Here is a 19,691-nt window from a genome sequence, read left to right on the forward strand (position 1 = left end):
AATTCAGACACAGCATGGATTTGTTAAGGGAAAATCGTGTCTGACCAATTTAATTGGATACTATGATTTTGTTACAAAGGAACTGGATGCAAAAAATAAAATTGATATCAGGAAAGCTTTTGACACTGTTGCGCATGGAAGTTCAAATTTGAGCAGTATGGTCAGTGGCACGCTTATACCTTCATGGGGCCAAGGCAAAATGAAATTTGAGGCCCCATATAAAGAAAAAACTAATAAAGAACATTTACTATTTCATTTTATTGTGTTACTAATACAAACAAATTATATGACATAAGAACTAAATATAAAATTTCATCAAAATAGATAAAACCATTTTTGAAAAAAAAATGTAATTTTCAAATTAATCTTTAAAGTTCCTTGACCTTGGCAAGTAGAAAGTTCAGTTCCCTATAGAAATCACTTAAAAATATTAGTAAAAAACAGCAATGAATTTTTAAAACAGTAATTTTGGGACCTCCTCTGATCAGAGACCCCTAGGATAACATGCCACTGAGTATGGTATTAAGGGTAAGTTGTTACATTGGATAAAATGGTGGTTGAGTGGAAGAAGACAGAGGGTGGTAATCAATGGGTGCTGCTCTTCATGGACTAATGTTATTAGTGGGGTCCCCCAGGGTTTGGTATAGGGCACACTGTTGTTTTGTATATTTATCAATGATATTGAAGGTAATATCAAGCTTAATGTCAAAGTTTGCAGACGATACAAAGGTTGGCAGGGTTGTTAATGACAATAATGGCAGTGTGCTACTGCAACAGGATCTAGAAAAGTTGGGCAGATGGACTGAGAAGTGGCAACTGAAGTTTTAACATCGACAAATGCAAAGTACTGCATATGGGTAGAAATAATCCCAGAGAAACGTACCAACTGTGTGGTGGTACTACACTTAGGGTTGTAGAAAATGAAAAAGATCTGGGAGTAATTGTTCAGTCAGATATGAAGTTTTCTGAGCAATGCATGACTGGCTGCCAAAGCAGGTCATGGGCTTTTGTCAATGATATACAGGAATTTTGCTGGTAGGGAAAAGGAGCCTGACCATTTCCTTTATATAAGGCATTGGTCAGGCCATGCCTTGAGTACTGCTTATAGGTCTGGAGACTCATTTTAGGAAGGATGTAGAGTTTCTTGAGCATGTACAGAGAAGGGCAACAAGATTGGTGTGGGGGAATGAAGGGATCCTCTTACCAAGAAAGGCCTAAGTTCTGCAAATTACAGCAGCTGGAAACTAGGCACTTGTGAAGTGATCTGATCTGATTGAGGTGTATAAGGCTTTCAGTGGATTGAGCATGCTGAATTCTGATGGGATTCTTCCGCTTGCTCAGATTACAAACCGAGGGGACGTAAATTCAAATTGAGGAAAGAGAATTGTAGAATAGTTGTGTGGAAATTTGCCTTTAGCCAGCGGAACAATCTTCCATCTGTCGTAGTTGATAGCTTAAATAAATTCAAGATGGAACTTGACAAACTTTTAGAGGGAATGGATGTGTGAAATTGTTTTTTGTTGTGATTCTACATAAGCTCATATGCTTGCTTTCTTGCATAACCTGCCTCCATTACTGCTACTACTATTTCAGTTTATTTTATTATTTTTTTATATGCTTATTTGTTATTTAATGAAATATTCTGATTTTTGCATTAAAAGTCCATGTTATTTTGTTAATGTGACATTTCTTTTAAAAAAGTAATTAATAACACACAAATGTATGCTTGATTATTAATTTTTAATTATGTATTCTAACTTTTCAAATGTTGTCTACAAATTAGGTCAAATTTCACTGTGGTCCTTTGAAAGTAAGAGATTATGCATCACTGCTCTAAAGAAAAGAAATATAAAATACAGTCAGTCCTCGTATAACACGTGTTTACACTACACAAATTCGATCATACACGATTTATAAATACGGGAACGATATCTTATATAACACGAACCGAATTCGCTTATGCACGATTCGCCTTTGTGTTTACAAGAAATGGCAGTCGAACGCAGAATCACCCCAACTGAACGCAACACGATAGGAATGAAGAGAAGATTCTGAAAATGTATTTGTGTTTTTATATCAGTGAAACACGTTTCACCATAATAAGGTAAAAGCCCACACAATTCCAGCTATTGGTATTATCGCAAATGCAATTAGATTGACTTTACTACCAGTTTATAACAGATTACACTAGCAGAAACGCAACTGGAAATTGTTTTTATTGTTTTATGGTAATAACCCCTAAAAATGTGCTTTAGTAAAATGTGAGGTGTTAATAGTGTATCTCTGCCTTTACGGTGTTGTTTATTCAGTTGCTACATGTGTGCAGCTTTGTTTATGTGTATCAAGCATGCCTCCTCGTTTTGTAATTGTGCTTTATTCCCTAAAAATGAGTAAAATACTTAAAAGGTGTGAAAAGGAATCATCGTGGTGAAGACACTACAGATTCGGAGTGAAAAAGAAAAGCAATATTGATAAACAGAGGCGGACTGGATCAAAAATTCTTACCCGGGAAAATTTATAGTGGCCTCATACTATGGTTTATAGCCAAAATCACACCGGCCTCTGGCCCACCGGGGTTTCCCCGGTAAGGCTTATGGCCAGTCCACCTCTGTCGATAGAGAAAAAATATGAAATTGTGAAACGCTTTGAGCAAAATGTGATATTGCACGTGCTACAGGCCTAAATGAGGCAATGCCGAGAATTACAAAGAATGCAGAGAAAATAAAAACAACTTTCATAGCAGGAACAACTCAAAGTGTAATTAAAAATCCATTAGATTAAGACACAAAGAATTGGAAGAGATGGAACAGCTGTCATCTGTTTGGATAGAAAATCAAACAAAAAACAAGTTTGCTTACGATAGAAGCAAAAGCAGTAGCAATATTTTATTACGGAATAGTCGTAATAAAATACTTACGTATTTTATTATGATTATTTATTGTGTTTGGTAATGTTTTGGTTACAAATGTGTGTTCAATCTTGGGTGGTCGGCACCTAACCCTATTTTTCCCATAGGCCCTGTTGTTTATATTGCATGATTTTGCATTGCACGAGGGTTTCTAGGAACACAACTATCATGCTACACGAGGACTGACTGTACTATGTAATATGGAAAATATTGTTTTCTGAATAATTGCTATTTTTTTTTCATTAATATTAATTTCAGTGATTTTTATTTGATGATAAAAATATTTCCTTTTCAGGGAAACACTATATTTTTTCAATCTGTAAGTGCACTACCTCTGCCACCGAATTCATCTCAGTTATCAGAAGAAGATGATCAAGTAAAGGTAGCAAAGAAGATTGGTCTTATTCATCATCTCCCAACTGGAATTTATGATGGACTTAATAAAACAAAAGAGTGAGTTTTCTTTCTGCTCACAGGGAAATAATGCATTTCTTTTTATACACAGGAAACCTTTTTTTTCCGCTTTGTTTTAAATTTTTTTTTTCAATAAGGGTTGACCAAATGACATACACAATTTTGGAATAAACAGATGGAATGTAGCTGGAATAGTATTAGTCATATAGTGCAGAAAGCCACAGGCCGTTGCTGCACTAGCCAGAAAAAAAAAAAAAAAAAAGGTAAAAAGTAAATAAGCAAATAGACAAATTACACATTTCCTTCCCCATATAGGTAACTATCCTGTTGACCTTTGAATTTCTTCAAATTGTTAGCCTCAACTACCTGTGGAGGCAACTTTTTCTAGTAATCAACAACTTGCTAGCTAAAAGAAAACTTTCTACAATCTAGTCTGAACCTCTTCACCTGTGATTTGAATTTATGGCCTCTAGTTTTGGAATTCTTTATAACAGTCAAAATTTTGCCTTCATATTTTTTACTAACCCCTCTCAGAGTTTTATAAACCTCAGTCAGATCCCTTCTAAGGTGCTTGGTTGCCAAACTCTGGTAGCCCACATAATCCATCTTTCTTCCGACAGTCGTCCTTTTGCTGATCTCACCATGCGAGTTGCTCATCTTTGGACCATTTCAACAATCTGAGTGTTGTTTTTTAGAGCGTCTCCATACTTTGACACAGCATTCCAAGTGCAGTCTTATAATTGCCTTATACAGTGAGATTATAACCACCCTATCTCTATAGGCTGCTCAATGAATCATCGATAGAACACCATGGGTTTTCCTGGCTCCCTGTATATAGTGCTCAGAGAACTTCATATCCAACCAAATCCCTTTCTTTCTCTACTGCTTTTAATTTAGCCACACCAAGTGTATAAGTTATTTTAGGGTTGCTATTCCCCAAGCATATGATATTATATTTTGCTGTATTAAAACACTGCTACTTTTCTGACTGTTCTTGAGCCCTGTTCAAGTCATCCTGATGGAATGCTGCTTGGCACTGATCATTAATGACTCTTCCAGATGATGTAATATCATCTACAATTTTGACATTACTCTATCACCTTGTCAATGTCATTTATGAAAATCAGAAACAACAGTGGTCCCAAAACCCCAAAGAGGTTTTTGGATCACTGTTGATCTGAAGAATGTCCATTAATCACACCCTCTGTTTTCTGCTCTGCAGCCATCCTGCAATCCATATTGGAACCTTGCCAGTTATCCTAACATATACCATCTTATACAGTAAGAAGTGGGACTGAGTCAAATGCTGTGCTAAAATCCAAATGAACTATGTTGAAATTGTTGTCTACATCAAGCTCATGAATAACTGTCAAAATAGCTAACCAGATTAGTTAAACATGATTTGTCCTTAACAAAACCATGTTGTGTCCTTAAGAATCCCATTTCAATCTAAATGTCCCTGGATTGCACTCTTAATCATTGCCTCCAAGAGTTTCCTTACTACTAAAGTCAGACTAACTGGTCTGCAGTTACTGATTTCACTCTTAGAACTACCTTTATGTACTGGTGACATTGGCTCGTCTCCAGTCCAAAGAAACCTTTCCCCGAGTTAAGTAATGCCCTCAGAATTAAGCTCACTGGTTTTCTGCACTCTTTGGCCATCACCCTCATAATTACTGGGTATGTGCTAAACTTGGGGAGCCTTACTTGCCTATAGGCTCAAATTTTTTTCTAATAATATGGGAATTTCATGCTTTCCAGCTTCACTTGCATACTCCTTCTTGCTGTGAAGGGCATTCATAAGTAAAGATCGGTGCAAGGTACTTATTCATTTCATCAGCAATATCAGCCGGGTTATCTAAGACTTCCCCACACCCTGTACATAAGGGTCTGATCTGATTCATTTTATTCTTTGTATTCACATACACGAAAAACTCCTTGTCCCTATTCTGTGCTTTCTCTTAACCAGTGCTTACTCATACTAAACCTTGGCTGTCCTAACCTTTTCTGTGGTACTGTTATTAATAAACTTTTAGCTGTTGTAGGCTTCACTACTTTTCATCACTTTGTAACTTTCCCTAGCCATCTTTTCTACTCTATGAGGGACTACACATTTAGACTGGTCAATTCTGTATTCACCCATCTCGGCATCTTACTTGTGCTATATGTTCTTATTTGCTATATTATTGCTTTAAAGGTATCCCCATAATTCTAATATATTCGCCTTCCCTCTGCAATCTACCCAATTTACAGATGCCATGTATTATCTTAAATTTCCATAGTCTCCTTTTCTGAAATTGAAATCTGTGCCTTTACCTGTAATTACTGCAACATTGGTGGCACCTACAGAACAAAATAAATGATGCATCTAAGAGCAGATAATGCCTTCTAGAACTGGTGCATAAATATAGGTGTTGATACTTAATCTGAGATAGGAATAGTAGCTGTAGTTTTCATGCTCTGAACAACAGGTTGCATCCAGTTATGCCTCATATCTATTGTGACCAGGTTTTCAGGGATAAAAATTTGGACAAAAATTCTGCAAATTAGTTTTGCCTCTGCTGTTTTGCTTGTTTTGCTTTATTTTAAGTAAACTTTTATATCAGCACAACAACCATCTTCATTAATTGAAAATGTCACACGTCCCCCTCCTTCAAATATTGTTCTTTATAAATGCATTTATGCATAGGGATTTTACTGAATGGAGAGAAAATAAAATATTTAATGTCTTATTTTATCAGTAATTATAAAAGACAACTTCTGCTTGCTTGATTACCATATTTGCTGGATGATAAGATGTACCAGACCTTAAGACAAGTTTTAGAAACAGAATTTTGGGAAGAAAAAAAAAAAAATGTCCTTATAATGCTCTGTTTCCATGTTCTTTGTCATAATTTAACGCCTTCAATTTGAAGCTAGCACTGTATGAAAACTTGTTTTGCCTTGTATCCATTTTGTAAAAATTACAAATTTATAACAAATTAAATAGTATACTGCACAAACCACAGAAACAAATGAGCTATTAAAGATATTTTTCTCTCACTAGTGAATTATTGATTTATAGAAAGGATTATCTATTCTTGAAGATCACAGATAAGTTCAATCAAATGATTACTAATACATACCAGTAATTCGGACTGATTGCGCTGCTTAATGTTCATATGTAAATCTCAGTTGAAAGAAGCAGGGAAAGAGATTCGGGAGGTAGTGTCAGTGCTTTATATATTGAGGGTCTGGCAGAGCTATTCCCTGTAATCCTTTCCAGAGTGAAGGTTTCTATAAGTAAGTAGGGTTTTATTGTGGAAATAAAGGATGAGTTCTAGTGATATGTATAAGAGTTCGCTGGAATATGCTAAGTAGTAACGAGGGGTGGACAATCTTTTCCTGCATATCATGTTGAAAATCCATCATGACCCCTAGGATCATATCCATAAGCTGCTGGAATCAGTACTTCCACTACTGATTAGTACCATCAAATGTTTTTGCTAAATGTGCAAATTATTATTGTATATGCTAAGCGCTCATAATAAAAAAAATTAAACAATTTTATGTTTATGAAATAAATGTAATATTAATAGGTTAATGAATAAATGTTTGTCCTTACAGAATGGATGTAGCAAGGAGTTGACTAATGTTCTTTAAATTAAAGCAAAGAAGTGGTAAATATTTTTGGAAATAAAAATGGAACTTAAACTGCATATTCATTTTTGATTTTATACATTATTAGTTATTTTTTTTTTTTACACATTGTATAGGTTTGCCACTAACAAGAGCTGTGCATGACAGGCTTGCTGCAGGGTTAGCCACCCATACAGTATGCAGTCTAATCTAAAGAAAATAAAAAAAATCACTATCGCATACCTAGTGTACATGTACATTTGAACTATATGACACAGAGGAACATATACGGTTTGGGAAACATGGTGTTAAAATGTAGGTGTTTCTATTTATTATAATGTTATTGCCATGCTAAATTAATAAAATTATATATTAATAATTTTAACATTGTATATTTAGTTCAGAAAAAGAGCTTTACATGAAAATTGGACAAAACGATGTCCCCAAAACTCTTCTGGGGATCTGGGACATTACGCCAAAAAATCAGGATGCCTGGTCACACCATTCATATCTAATACATGGAAGATGATATTAACATTTTCTTTTGATCGGCATGGACCAGTACTCATAGCTTGGTTTTTCTTTGGAGTGGAGTTTCTAAGCAGTGGAGTGATTATGGCTGATCAGTTAGTCAGCCAGCTAGTTTAATGTGTGATGACAATGACATGTTGTTTCAAGACTATCCCGACCTGTCGCCTTTCAGCTGCTACATTTTCAGCCAACCTGAAGGAGCTCAAAGGTCATCATTTTCACTGGCCAGCAAAGTAAGGAAATGGTTATATAGTTTCATCTACTGGTGTTTACTTTTAACCAATTTTTTTTTTTTTTTTTTTTTTAATTTGAATGGCCCTTATAAATAAAATTTCTGGAGTGACAATATGTACAAATTAAGGCTTCACTTGGCATTGTAGGTATTCCTTGCTTAGTGCTCTTACATGGGGCCATAAAAATGGCAAGTTAATCAGAATGTAATTAGTTTTAACTAGTTGGTGTCACTAGTGTCTGATTTTAAGGCACCATTTCTGTATATAACAATGTTAAATGTAGCAGAACCATTCAAACATCCATTTACAGAATGGATGTTTAAATGGTTTAAGGGGTGCTCAAGCCATGTCCCGCAGGCCCCTTAATTGTGGCCCGAGAACACAACGAAATTTCCAAAAAATATATATATAATAGTGAAAAATGGAGTGTAACAACTCCTGTGCCATGTATCGGTTAAGCAAGAAAGCTCAGCTTCTCAACAAGAGCACACAGATGGCACTGCTACATTTTTGCATACTTTCCAGTTCTAGTGTTTACCAGAAAAGTATTCTCGAGTCACTGGACCTTTCTAGGAACTGTCAAGGTATATATATACTTGTGCTTGTGTGGATTTTAGTCATTCAGTCAGTTAGAATTCGATCTTGTCATGCGCGCTTTCTCAACTTTTGATTATTAACAACTAATATTAATATTCTTTAGTTTTTATTACGTTGTTTGAGCTTTAAAAATAAAGCTAAGTGAATTTAATCATTTAGTGAAGTTTTGATTAACTTTGTTATAACATCGGTAATAATAGGCCCTAGTAAATTCAAAATGGCCGGTACCAGCAAAAAACGTGTTTACAGTGTTGTTCACAATTTCAACGAAAAATGGACTGATTTATACTTCTTTGTGGAAACTGATGGAAAGCCTGTTTGTTTAATATGTCAGGAATCAATATCCATTGTCAAGGAATACAATTTGAAAAGACATTATGACACGAAACATGCAACCAAGCTTTTCAATCTCCAGGGTCAAGTGCGCACAGAAAAACTGAACCTTCTCAAAAAATCATTAAAATCTCAACAATCAGTTTTTAAGAAAGTATTGGAGGATGCCGAGAGTTATGTTAAAGCTAGTTATATCATTACTCAAAAAATTGCCAAAAGGTTGAAATCATTTTATGATGGAGAATTTGTGAAGGAGTGCCTTGTAGCATCAGCAGTTGTGTGCCCAAACAAAGATGATGCTTTCAAAAAGATAAGCTTGTCTGGAATGACTGTTACTAGGAGAGTAGAAGAACTGGCATTGAATGTTGAGGAGACATTGAAAACAAAGTTGCTAGCATGCAAATTTTACTCACTGGCATTGGATGAAAGCACAGATTTAACCGATACAGCTCAGTTGGCTATTTTTATTCGTGGGATCTACTACGAACTTAGTCTTTGAAGAACTGTTGGCTTTATGTCCTTAAAAGGAACCACGAAGGGAATAGACATTCTGGAAGCTACATAAACGATTCTTGCTAGATATCACCTCAGTTTGAAAAACCTCGCAGGGTTGGCAACGGATGAAGCCCAAGCTATGGTCGAAACAAAAGTGGGATTGATAGCACTTTTACAAAAAGAACTGCCAGTATAGATACTAGAAGATTTACCAGCTACCATTGCATCATTCACCAGGAAAATTTGTGTGGCAAATCTTTCGGTTTTGAAAATGTCATGAAAGTTATTACAGACATTTTGAATCTCATCTGAGTGAAGGGTTTGAATCATCGACAGTTTCAAAATTTTCTACAGACGGAATGGGATGCTGATCACAGCAATGTTGTTTACTTTTTCGACGTGCGATGGTTAAGCAGTTCAGAAGTGCTCACGAGAATTTTTGAGTTGAAAGATGCCATCCAAGAGTTCATGACAGCAGTCTGCTCAGGTAGCACAGTGGTGTCATCAGCATCCTCTCCACACCGGGTGAAAAGGCCCGGGTGTGTAGAAGATGCTGATTACAAGTTTCGAATCCTGTCGATGATGCGAGGAACTTTAGTGGACTTTTTTCACTCCGTGGCTGAGTTAGTCGGTCTCAGGCAAGGTTTTAACTAATAGAGCAAGTTTATCTGCAAAAAGATCTAAACCTCCCAAGCACTTCCTAATTCATTTCACAAATATACGTGGTATCAATTCTAATCTCAACAATGTCCATTTCCACTTGCAGTCTGCCAAACCCCATGTACTTTTTCTGACAGAATCTCAGTTATCGGTTGCTTCAACAACCGCTCATCTCAGATGCCAAATTATTCTCTGTATGATTCCTTTCGCCTCAAAGGTGGTACTTGTGCATATGTCCATTCTGATATTCCCTGTCAGAGACTTGGCAATTTGGAATCTCCTCTCTTTGATCTTCTCTGGCTTAAAATCACTCTACTTCATTGTGTCAAATTCATCTGTTGTCTCTACCGTTCTCCGAACTCCATTAATCACTTGGAGCTCTTTGACTTCTCTCTTTGCAACTTGACTTTCTCCAGTCAGACTTTCCTAACAGTGAGGTAATTTTCCTTGGTGATTTTAATGTTCACAACTCCAGCTGGCTTCCATTTTCTAGTCACACCGACCCAGCTGGTCGAGATGCTGAGGCTTTTGCAATTACTAATGACCTTGCACAGATTGTTCATTTACCTACAAGAATACCAGACAATTCTAATCATACAGCCAATACACTTGATCTTTTTCTCACAAACAACTCTTCTAAGTACACAATCGAAGTGAGAGGTCCTTTAGGCACTTCAGATCACAACTTGGTGATTGTCTCTTCTCCAATGGAACCTTTATCTCGTGGCTATTCCAAACCTCATGTTGTTTGGCATTACAAGAATTCAAAATGGGATGTTGTTGTTGTTATTTTGGTTTTTAGGAGCATTAGCAACTAAGGCCATATTGCTCAGGGGATATGCAGTGGTCATTCCCTGACCTTTCCACATCCTCCATATTTGGTGGTCACGGGCTTGAACCCCGGTCTAATCAAGGAGCACGTGCTACGCACTGCTGCTCCTGCCCACCTGGCTACGGAGGCGCTCTGAAAATGGGATGACCTGCGAGACTTCTTTTCCTTGGTCGGATTACTGTTTCAAAACTTCTGATGTCAACGTTTGCTCAGATCTTGTCAGTGAAATTATTCTTGCAGGAATGGAATCCTTTATCCCACACTCCACTTTAAAATCTCGTCCTTAACTAAACCTTGGTTTTCCAATAAATGTGCTAAGGCTGTTCAAGAGAAGTATGTTGCATATCGTAATTGGCTTGTTTCAAATTCTCCAGATTCATTTTCTGCCTACACCAAAGCTCGCAACAATTGTAAAGCAATTATTAATGAGTCCAAACTAGAGTTTGAACAGGCTAAGAGTAGAAAACTTGCTTCTTGCCCTAATGGTAGCCGAGCATTCTGGTCTCTTGCCGAAGCTGTTGGCCGGAACTTTTGCCCATCTCTGCTCCTACCAGATGGTTCTGTTGTCACTTCAGCTAAGGATAAAGCTGATCTGCTAGCATCCCATTTTTCTTCCAACTCATGTATTAATGATCTTGGTAGAACACTTCCCAGCATTCCCAACACGCTCCATTCAATGCTCCATCAAAAGGATGTCAGAAGGATTTTGATGAATCTTGATGCTAAGAAAGCTCCAGGTCCTGATGGTATTTCGCCACTTGTTCTCAAAACTTGTGCTCCTGAACTTACTCCTATTCTTGCCGCCTTTTTTCACTTTCTTATTCCAAAGGTGTTTTTGCTTCTGCTTGGAAATTTGCTCATATCCAGCCAGTTCCTAAAAAGGGTGACAAATCCCTCCCATCCAATTATCGTCCCATTGCAATTACTTCTACTCTTTCTAAAGTAATGGAGAAATGAATTAACCGCCAACTCTTAAACTACCTAGAGACCTTCCGTCTGATCAACGATCGTCAGTATGGATTCCGCCAGTGTCGATCCACTGGTGATATTCTGACTTATGTTACCCATTTATGGACTAATTCAATGGATAGGTGTGATAAAACACAAGTAGTTGCTCTTGACATCTCAAAGGCTTTCGATCATGTTTGGCATAAAGGTCTAAACAAGCTTCCATCTTATGGTTTTCCAACTGTTTATTGTAATTGGTTATCCAGTTTTCTCTCTTATCGCTCACTGAGGGTGGTGGTAGATGGCTCTCTGTCTTCTAACTTCTCCACTAATGCTGGTGTCCCCCAAGGTTCAGTTCTTTCCCCCACTCTTTTCTTCTTGTATATTAATGACCATCTTCCATTGACTGGAAATCCTATCCATAGTTTTGCTGATGATAGCACATTGCATTCCAGTTTACATTTTGAGAAACATTGTCCTGCTCAATCAGCTTCAACTTCTCGAAAATCTGCTACCAATTCCTTAAATGCCGATTTTCAGGTAATTTTCTTGTGGAGCAAAGACAACTGAGTTGATTTCAATCCTTTTAAAACTCAGTCTTGTCTTATATCTCACAAAAAGGATTCTTCTGCTCCTATGCTTATCTTTAGTGACACTCCGATTTCTAGGCAAAATGATATATCTCTTTTGGGGATTATCCTGACTTCTAATCTCTCTTGGCACAAGCACATTACAAATATTGCTTCCTCTGCATAAAAAAAACTTGGTTTTCTCTTTCGCTCTCGGCATTACTTTTCTTTCAAACAGCTGCTCGCTCTGTATAAATCGAAAATCCACCCTGCCATGGAATATTGTTCCCACATCTGGGGTGGTGTCCCTAAAACCTCCCTCAGGCTTCTTGATTCCATTTAGAAGAGGGCAGTTAGCTTAATTAATGACCGATCTCTAACAGAGTCTCTCCATTCTCTGTGCCATAGACATATTGTTTCTGTATGCTTTTTCTACAGATACTTTCCATGGGCACTGTTCTTCTGAATTAGCTTCTGTAATTCCCGCTCTCTCTTTCAAAAGAGTCCGAACACATGCCACCACCAGCTAACATCCATTTACTGTTTGTCCCCAAACTCACAGAACCAGATTTTCATCTTCCTCGTTTATTCATTCAACTGCTGTTTTCTGGAACAACCATCCTTCATACGTATTTCCTGAAAATTACAGTCTACAGAAGTTCAAGTCTAATGTAAACAAATATCTTCTTTCGTCTTCTCAACCTCTAACCCAAGCACGGTACTAAGTACTTTAGGTTCTAATACCTCTCGTGTTTGGGGTTTACATAAAAAAAAAAAAAAAAAAAAAAGGTTCCCCCCCCTCAGAAACTGGGGTTTTTTTTGTCCAGCAAACAGGCAAATCGGCCAGAGAACACAAATTACAGACAAAATAAATATATGGGTAGAATAATGATTTACAGGAGACCTGAATATCATAATTTGGTAGTTCATGACAGTAAAAGGCAAGCCAGTATCAGAGTTTGATGATCTGAAGTGGTTGGCCAACTTTGCTTTCCTTATTGACATTTCTTCTCATTTGAATGAGTTAAATTTGAAGCTCCAGTCAAAAGATCAACTGGTGCATGTCCTGTTTAATCACATCAAAGCCTTTTGGATGAAATTAGAACTCTTTAAGTACCAGAATTTAACTCATTTCCAAGGAATGTTGAAATTGCAGTCTGCAAAATATGCTCCTCAATATGTGACTGCAATATCTCAGTTCCAGACCGAGTTCCAAGAGAGATTCCAAGATTTCCGTGCTCAAGAAAAGGACTCTGAATGTGGTAACTACCCCTTCTCTTTGAATGTGATGGAGATTCTAGGGGACCTCAAAATGGAAATCATTGACCTTCAATGTGACTTAGACCTGCAAATAAAATTTGATGAAGTATCTCTCCTAGAATTTTACCAAAAATATGTAGAAAAGGGAAAATTTGTCAATTTAAGAATGTATGTGGCAAGAATCTTCTCCCTCTTTGGAAGCATGTACTTATGTCAACAGATGTTTTCTAGATTGAAGCACTCCAAGTTAAAATTGAGGACAAAAATTACTGATTGTCATCTGGAGCACTGCCTCCGATTAGCTACCACAGTAATAGTTCCTGATATTGAATTATTAGTAAAAAATAAAGAGTCAGTTTTCTCATTAACTGAATCTTTCATTCCTTTCATTGTTATTGTTTTGTAATAAAATTTGCTTATAAATGCAGTTGGTTTTGTTCTTTTAAAGTTTAAAATTTAAATGATCCCTAGGTTTACAAAACAAATTTATTACATGGAGACAAATTCAGAAACAACTCTCAAGGGCAATATTTTCAAGTCAAAAAATGAAAAGAATCACATTATAGTAAAGTGCATGGAACAACACTGCAATTGGTTTTAAGTGTTTTTACTCAACAAATTTTCCCTTAGGTGTTGCTTCTGAATTTGAGCCTAAAAGCGGTATATAAGACTTGTCTATTGTATGGCCTGTGACATGTACCAAATTTTCAAATTGGCCCACGACTTCCAAAAGGTTGAGCACCCTTGATTTAAACCTTTAAATATTAACTTTAAATACATAATTTATGCAATAAAGTGTAAATACAGTATACACAGTGTGCCAATTAAATAATGAGATTGCGTGCACTCTGCATTTAGTATTAATGTAAGAGGCCAAAATAGTACATGATTAGATCCACTAGAGTGTGCTCCTTCCAATGAGTGCAAGTGGAAATTGTCCAGTCAGTAGTTTGTGATTTGTGATGGAAAGAGTAATAGTAGTTTTGTGCATGTCATCAGAAATTGAAAACGGAGGCAGTTATAAAATTTTATTGTAAATTGGGAAAAAGTGCTACGGAAACTTTTGACTATTTAAAAATGTTTATGCTGATGAATGTTTGTCTCAACCAAGAGTGTTTGAATGGTTTTCTCATTTTCATAAAGGACGTGAATCGTTAGACAATGATCCCCGACCTGGCCGACCAATCTCCGTTTGAACACTGGAGATTGTCACAAAGGTTAGAAAAATTGTGACTGAAGACAGATCAATTTCAACAAGGTTGCTTGCTGAGATGATTGGTAGCAATAAGGAATCTGTATGAGAAATTCTAAAAGATCTGGGTAAGAGAAAAATTTGTTTTCATTTTGTACCCCATTCGTTGAGTTTTGAGCAATGCACCCGCACATTTTGCTGTCAACATCAAGCAATTTTTGGCAAAAAAATCGATTCCGGTCATTGAACACCCCATCATATTTTTTGGATTTGGCTCCTGCAGATTACTTTTTGTTCCCCAAAATGAAAACAGCCACGAAAGGAATGTGATTCGGGACGATAGAGGACATCTAGGCTGTGCAGTGATTAACCAGCTGAAAGCGGTACCAGAAGAGGAGTTCCAGAAGTGTTTTCTAAACTTGTATAAAAGATGTAAACAGTGTGTACATATCGGAGTGATTACTTCGAAAATATATAACCTTATTTTGCTGTTAGTGTTATTCTTTTTTTTGTAGTATTGTCAGTCTTGTTATTTAATTGGCACACTGTGTATGCTCAAGAAATACAAGAAACTTACCTTAGAATTACAGAACCTAAATGTATACTGTATTTTCATTATTTACAATAACAGCTTACGATGCTATTAATTTTCAGATTGCTTAACCCACTAAATCTAGTGCTCTTCCTAATTTCAGTCTGTTTTTGTCTAGTATCCAATTTAGTTTCAAATAAGTTTTTTTTGATAGCTTTTTACCTTTGCTTTTTTAACACTAGCTAACTCACTTGATTTCTTTAGGGCCATTTTTTTTAAAAAAAAGTTGAAACTACTTAAATGGTAAAGTAAAATCAATCACGTGTACACAAAATATATATAAACAATACTTAAACCAGAATTGATTGGAAGCCAAAACTAAACAAAAATAGCATAGCTGAGCAGTATGTGTAGTTACAATCAATTCCTTGTCCTTCATTCAACAGTTCCTAAAAGAGATATTTTATAAACTATACTTCTATAAATTTCAGTTAATTAGAATCTCAAAGTGGGCACCTTTTTCTATAACACTGCCAGGGGAGGATGTATAAAGTGAATATTTTTGTAATGTGCAACAAATGGTGCACATTACCGTAGTGTTTTTACAGTCAGGAGACTGAACACAGGACACAGGAACTTGTGCCACTACACACAACTGTCTGTGTCTAGAGTTGAGTATATTGAACAAACTGTTATCTGAAAGTCAAATGCTCTTTGAACTTGCAGCCATTTAGGGGCCTGTTTAGATAATATGGCTGTTGACCAGTATTATGATTCTTTCATATGCTATTCCTTCATATTTTTGATGTTTTCTGTAAATTGTGTAGTTCTGCTTGTTAGGAGCATCCTGCATCTTCAGATATGTTTCTTGGAGGCAAACAGATTGCTGTATATTTGATTATTTTCCATGACAGTATAGTGGTTTTGCCACTTGTCACTATTAGTCAGGGTTCAAGTCCTATCAATGATTGGAAATCATTGACAGGACTGTCAATCTCTTCAGTAAGGGCGAGTCTCTTCAGTTATTGTTATTTTGGTTTTTAGGAGCATTTTGGTTTTTTAGGAGCAACTAAGGCCATATTGCTCCGGGATATGCGGTGGTCATTCCCTGATCTTTCCGCATCCTCCGTATTTGGTGGTGACGGGCTCAAACCCCAGTCTAATCAAGAAGCATGTGCTACGCGCTCCTTCCCATCTGGCTACAGAGGCACCAGTCTCTTCAGTAAGATCTGTAATTACTCAATCTCAGATGGTGGAGTAGAGTTGTTTTTTTGAGTTATTCCAAGTTTTTCAGGCTTCAAAACATGCAGATTGACCTGTGAACATACAGTCTTAAAGACATAAGGGAGATACACAGCAGAGCAATATAGTGTAAGTTGCTGATGCTCTACAAAACCAATAGCAATGTGTGTTTGGTTATCAGATATTGCACACCATGAACATTGGCTTGTAATCTCTGCAGCTCTACTGAATCAGTTGGTCCCTGATTATTTAGTTTTGGCTGTGCTTTTGGATTGTGTCTGAGAGGTTTATGTCTTCCAGTTTTAAACATTTCCATTTTGGAAAAACAAGTTTTCCTGTGTTCATATCTTCTAAATAAGTATTTTAGCATACTCAAAGGAGTGGTTGAGGGGGAGAAGACAGAGAGTGGTAATCAATGGACACTGCTCATCGTGGACTAATGTTATTAGTGGAGTCCTTCAGGGTTCAGTGTTGGGTCCATTATTGTTTTCTGTATTTATAAATGATATTGATGATGGTATATCAAGCTTAATGTCCAAGTTTGCAGACGATATGAAGGTTGGCAGGGTTGTCAAGGACACTACTGACACTATGCTGCTGCAACAGGATCTGGAAAGGTTGAGCAGATGGGCTGAGAGGTGGCAAATGAAGTTTAACATTGACAAATGTAAAGTACTACATATGGGAAACAGCAACCCCAGAGCAATGTATCAACTCTGTGGTACTACACTGACAGTGGTAGAGAATGAAAGGGACCTGGGGATTGTTGTGCAGGCAGATATGAAGTTTTCTGGACAGTGCAGACTGGCTGCAAGAGTAGCTCATGGTGTATTGTCAATGATATATAGGAATTTTTCTTGCAGGGATAAGGAGGTGATTATTCCCTTGTATAAGGCAATGGTCAGGCCACACCTAGAGTACTGTATACAGGTCTGGAGGCCTCATTTCAAGAAGGATGTAGAGCTGCTGGAATGAGTACAGAGAACGGCAACAAGATTAGTGAATGGAACAAAGGGGTGCTCTTACGAAGAAAGGCTTAAGTTTTGCAAATTACAGTGTCTGGAGACTAGGCACCAGCGAGGTGATCTGATAGAGGTGTATAAAGCCTTGAATGGTTTGAGCATGCTCAATGCTGATGGGATTCGTCCTCTTGCTCAGAATAATCACCTGAGAGGGCATAAATTCAAATTGAGGAAAGACAGATGTAGGATAGATGCGTGAAAATTTGCCTTTAGCCAGCGGGTGGTTGGTTGGTGGAACAGACTTCCATCCCTTGTCGTGGAAGTTGATTGCCTAAAGGCTCAGCTGGACAGGTATTTCGAACGAACAGAGGGGTGAAGTGTAAGTGGTTTTTTTTTTTTTTTGGCTGATGCTGCATAAGCTTGCTTTCTTGCATCAAATGCTAATGCTATTTCATTGTTGCAATGTCCAAATTTAGGGTTAAGTCACTTTAGATATGTAACTGCATTTCTTGTTATTATTCAGGGTATCAGTTTCCCAATTATGATGTATTATTTAATGTGCAAACTTTATAATTGCTTATGTTCTCTCTCTCTCTCTCTCTCTCTCTCTCTCTGTGTGTGTGAAATTTATAATATGAACAACGTAATTGAACCATATGATAATGTTATATAAGTGAATCAGTTTCTGATATTTTTACAGGGAAAGATGATGCAAATACTCTTTTCCTTCATAGCTCACTGTTAGTGAACTGGAAAGATATATATCTGTTATAAGCCTGTATACAAATTGTTTTGTTCACATGCCCATGTATAAAAATCAAAGCCATGTTTCAATTAGGTTGTCGTTTTGGTATTCAATTGACATATCATATCCTTTCCAATTCGTTAATAGCAAGATATATAAGAAGGGAGTGGTATTTTCCCCATATACCCTTGTATAAAAATTGGAAACTGTGATTCACCTAGGTTGTCATTTTGGCATTCAAATATTATATCGCATCCCTTTCCAGTTTGTTAACAGCAAAATATGAGGGCAAAGGGTGGGGGGATAATATTTCCCCAAGATGCCATTTTCACAAAAATCAGGAAGGTGAAATATTCATATGGTATTTCATTGAAAATTTGAAATTTGTGCTAACCGAATTAAATGATTATAATTGCTGAAGAGTGTTTTGAATAGTGTCAGGCTATTTCATTAGAAGTGTGAAACTGACCTTTTAAATGTTATCTAAGGAGACCCCTTTTGTAAGCTTGGTGTTGTAACACTGATGTAAGGAATGTTGGTACTCTAGAGGTAGAAAAGTATTGCAATATTTCTAATACAGAACCTTTGGGTATGATTGTAATTCTACATCCAGCTGTTGTGTAATGTTGTAATTTCTAGATATTGTGTTGGCTTTTGTTTCACATGGATTCATAATGATTGGTCTGGTGGAATTGTAATTAGCGCAATTCACCATTTGTTTCTGCTTTTCGGATTGCAATATGCAACCCCTTTTCATCATAAACCAAGTATCTACTTGGTTTATGGCGAAAAGGATTTATATGGTGTTTTAGATGTGTTTGTTTCCCTACTGTTGTAGTAGTAGAGTAGTGGCAAATGATGTAAGAAAGCAAGCTTATATAGCATCAGCCAAAAAAAAAAAAAAAAAGCTAACCTTTCACTCATCCATATCCTCCAAGAATTTGTTTAGTTGTTCCTTGAATTTATTCAAACCATCCACTTCTATAACAACAGATGGAAGCCTGTTCTGACAATCAACCACCCTCTGGCTGAAGGCAAACTTCCAGATGATATTGATAGCTTGAAAGCCTGCAAATACCCCCCCCCCCAGGTCAATAGACAGGAAGTCGTCCATCAGGAGATTCCACAGGAGTGGACCCAGGACCCACCCTCTGGCTGAAGGCAAACTTCCAGATGATATTGATAGCTTGAAAGCCTGCAAATACCCCCCCCCCCAGGTCAATAGACAGGAAGTCGTCCATCAGGAGATTCCACAGGAGATTCCACAGGAGTGGACCCAGGACCGAGCATTGTATAAACTTTGCTTTCTTGCATCATGTTGCTGATACTAATACTAAGGGAAGAATCATTTAGATCCATTAAATATTAATGCCATAATTATTGGTGATCCTATACAGGTTTCTAACAAATTGGTGAGGGGAATGAAGGGATCCTCTTACCAAGAGAGGCTTAAGTTCTGCAAATTACAGTATCTGGAGACTAGGCACCTGCGAGGTGATCTCATTGAGGTGTATAAGGCCTTGAATGGGTTGAGCACACTGAATTCTGATGGGATTCTTCCACTTGCTCAGAGTACAAACCTAAGGGGGCCTAAATTCAAATCGAGGAAAGACAGTTGTA

General features: G+C 37.0%; 1 protein-coding gene across 4 annotated transcripts in view; it reads left to right on the forward strand.

The window, feature by feature from the left end:
- LOC150087055 (RING finger protein 11-like) overlaps nt 1–19,691 on the forward strand; it is a 167,815-nt gene that overhangs the window by 97,773 nt on the left and 50,351 nt on the right. For 2 of the 4 annotated variants that reach the window (XM_090371786.1, XM_090371785.1), the window contains exon 3: nt 3,204–3,361. In XM_090371786.1, the coding sequence (XP_090227912.1) occupies nt 3,204–3,361 (158 nt within the window). Of the gene's footprint in view, nt 1–3,203; nt 3,362–6,928; nt 6,982–7,077; nt 7,256–19,691 lie in introns of all 4 variants that reach the window. The other 2 variants (XR_016546864.1, XM_090371787.1) reach the window with 2 other exon arrangements.

This window comes from Mastigoproctus giganteus, chromosome 4 (genome assembly GCF_048544385.1).
Source record: "Mastigoproctus giganteus isolate SK-2022 chromosome 4, ASM4854438v1, whole genome shotgun sequence".
Classification (NCBI taxonomy): Eukaryota; Metazoa; Arthropoda; class Arachnida; order Uropygi; family Thelyphonidae; genus Mastigoproctus; species Mastigoproctus giganteus.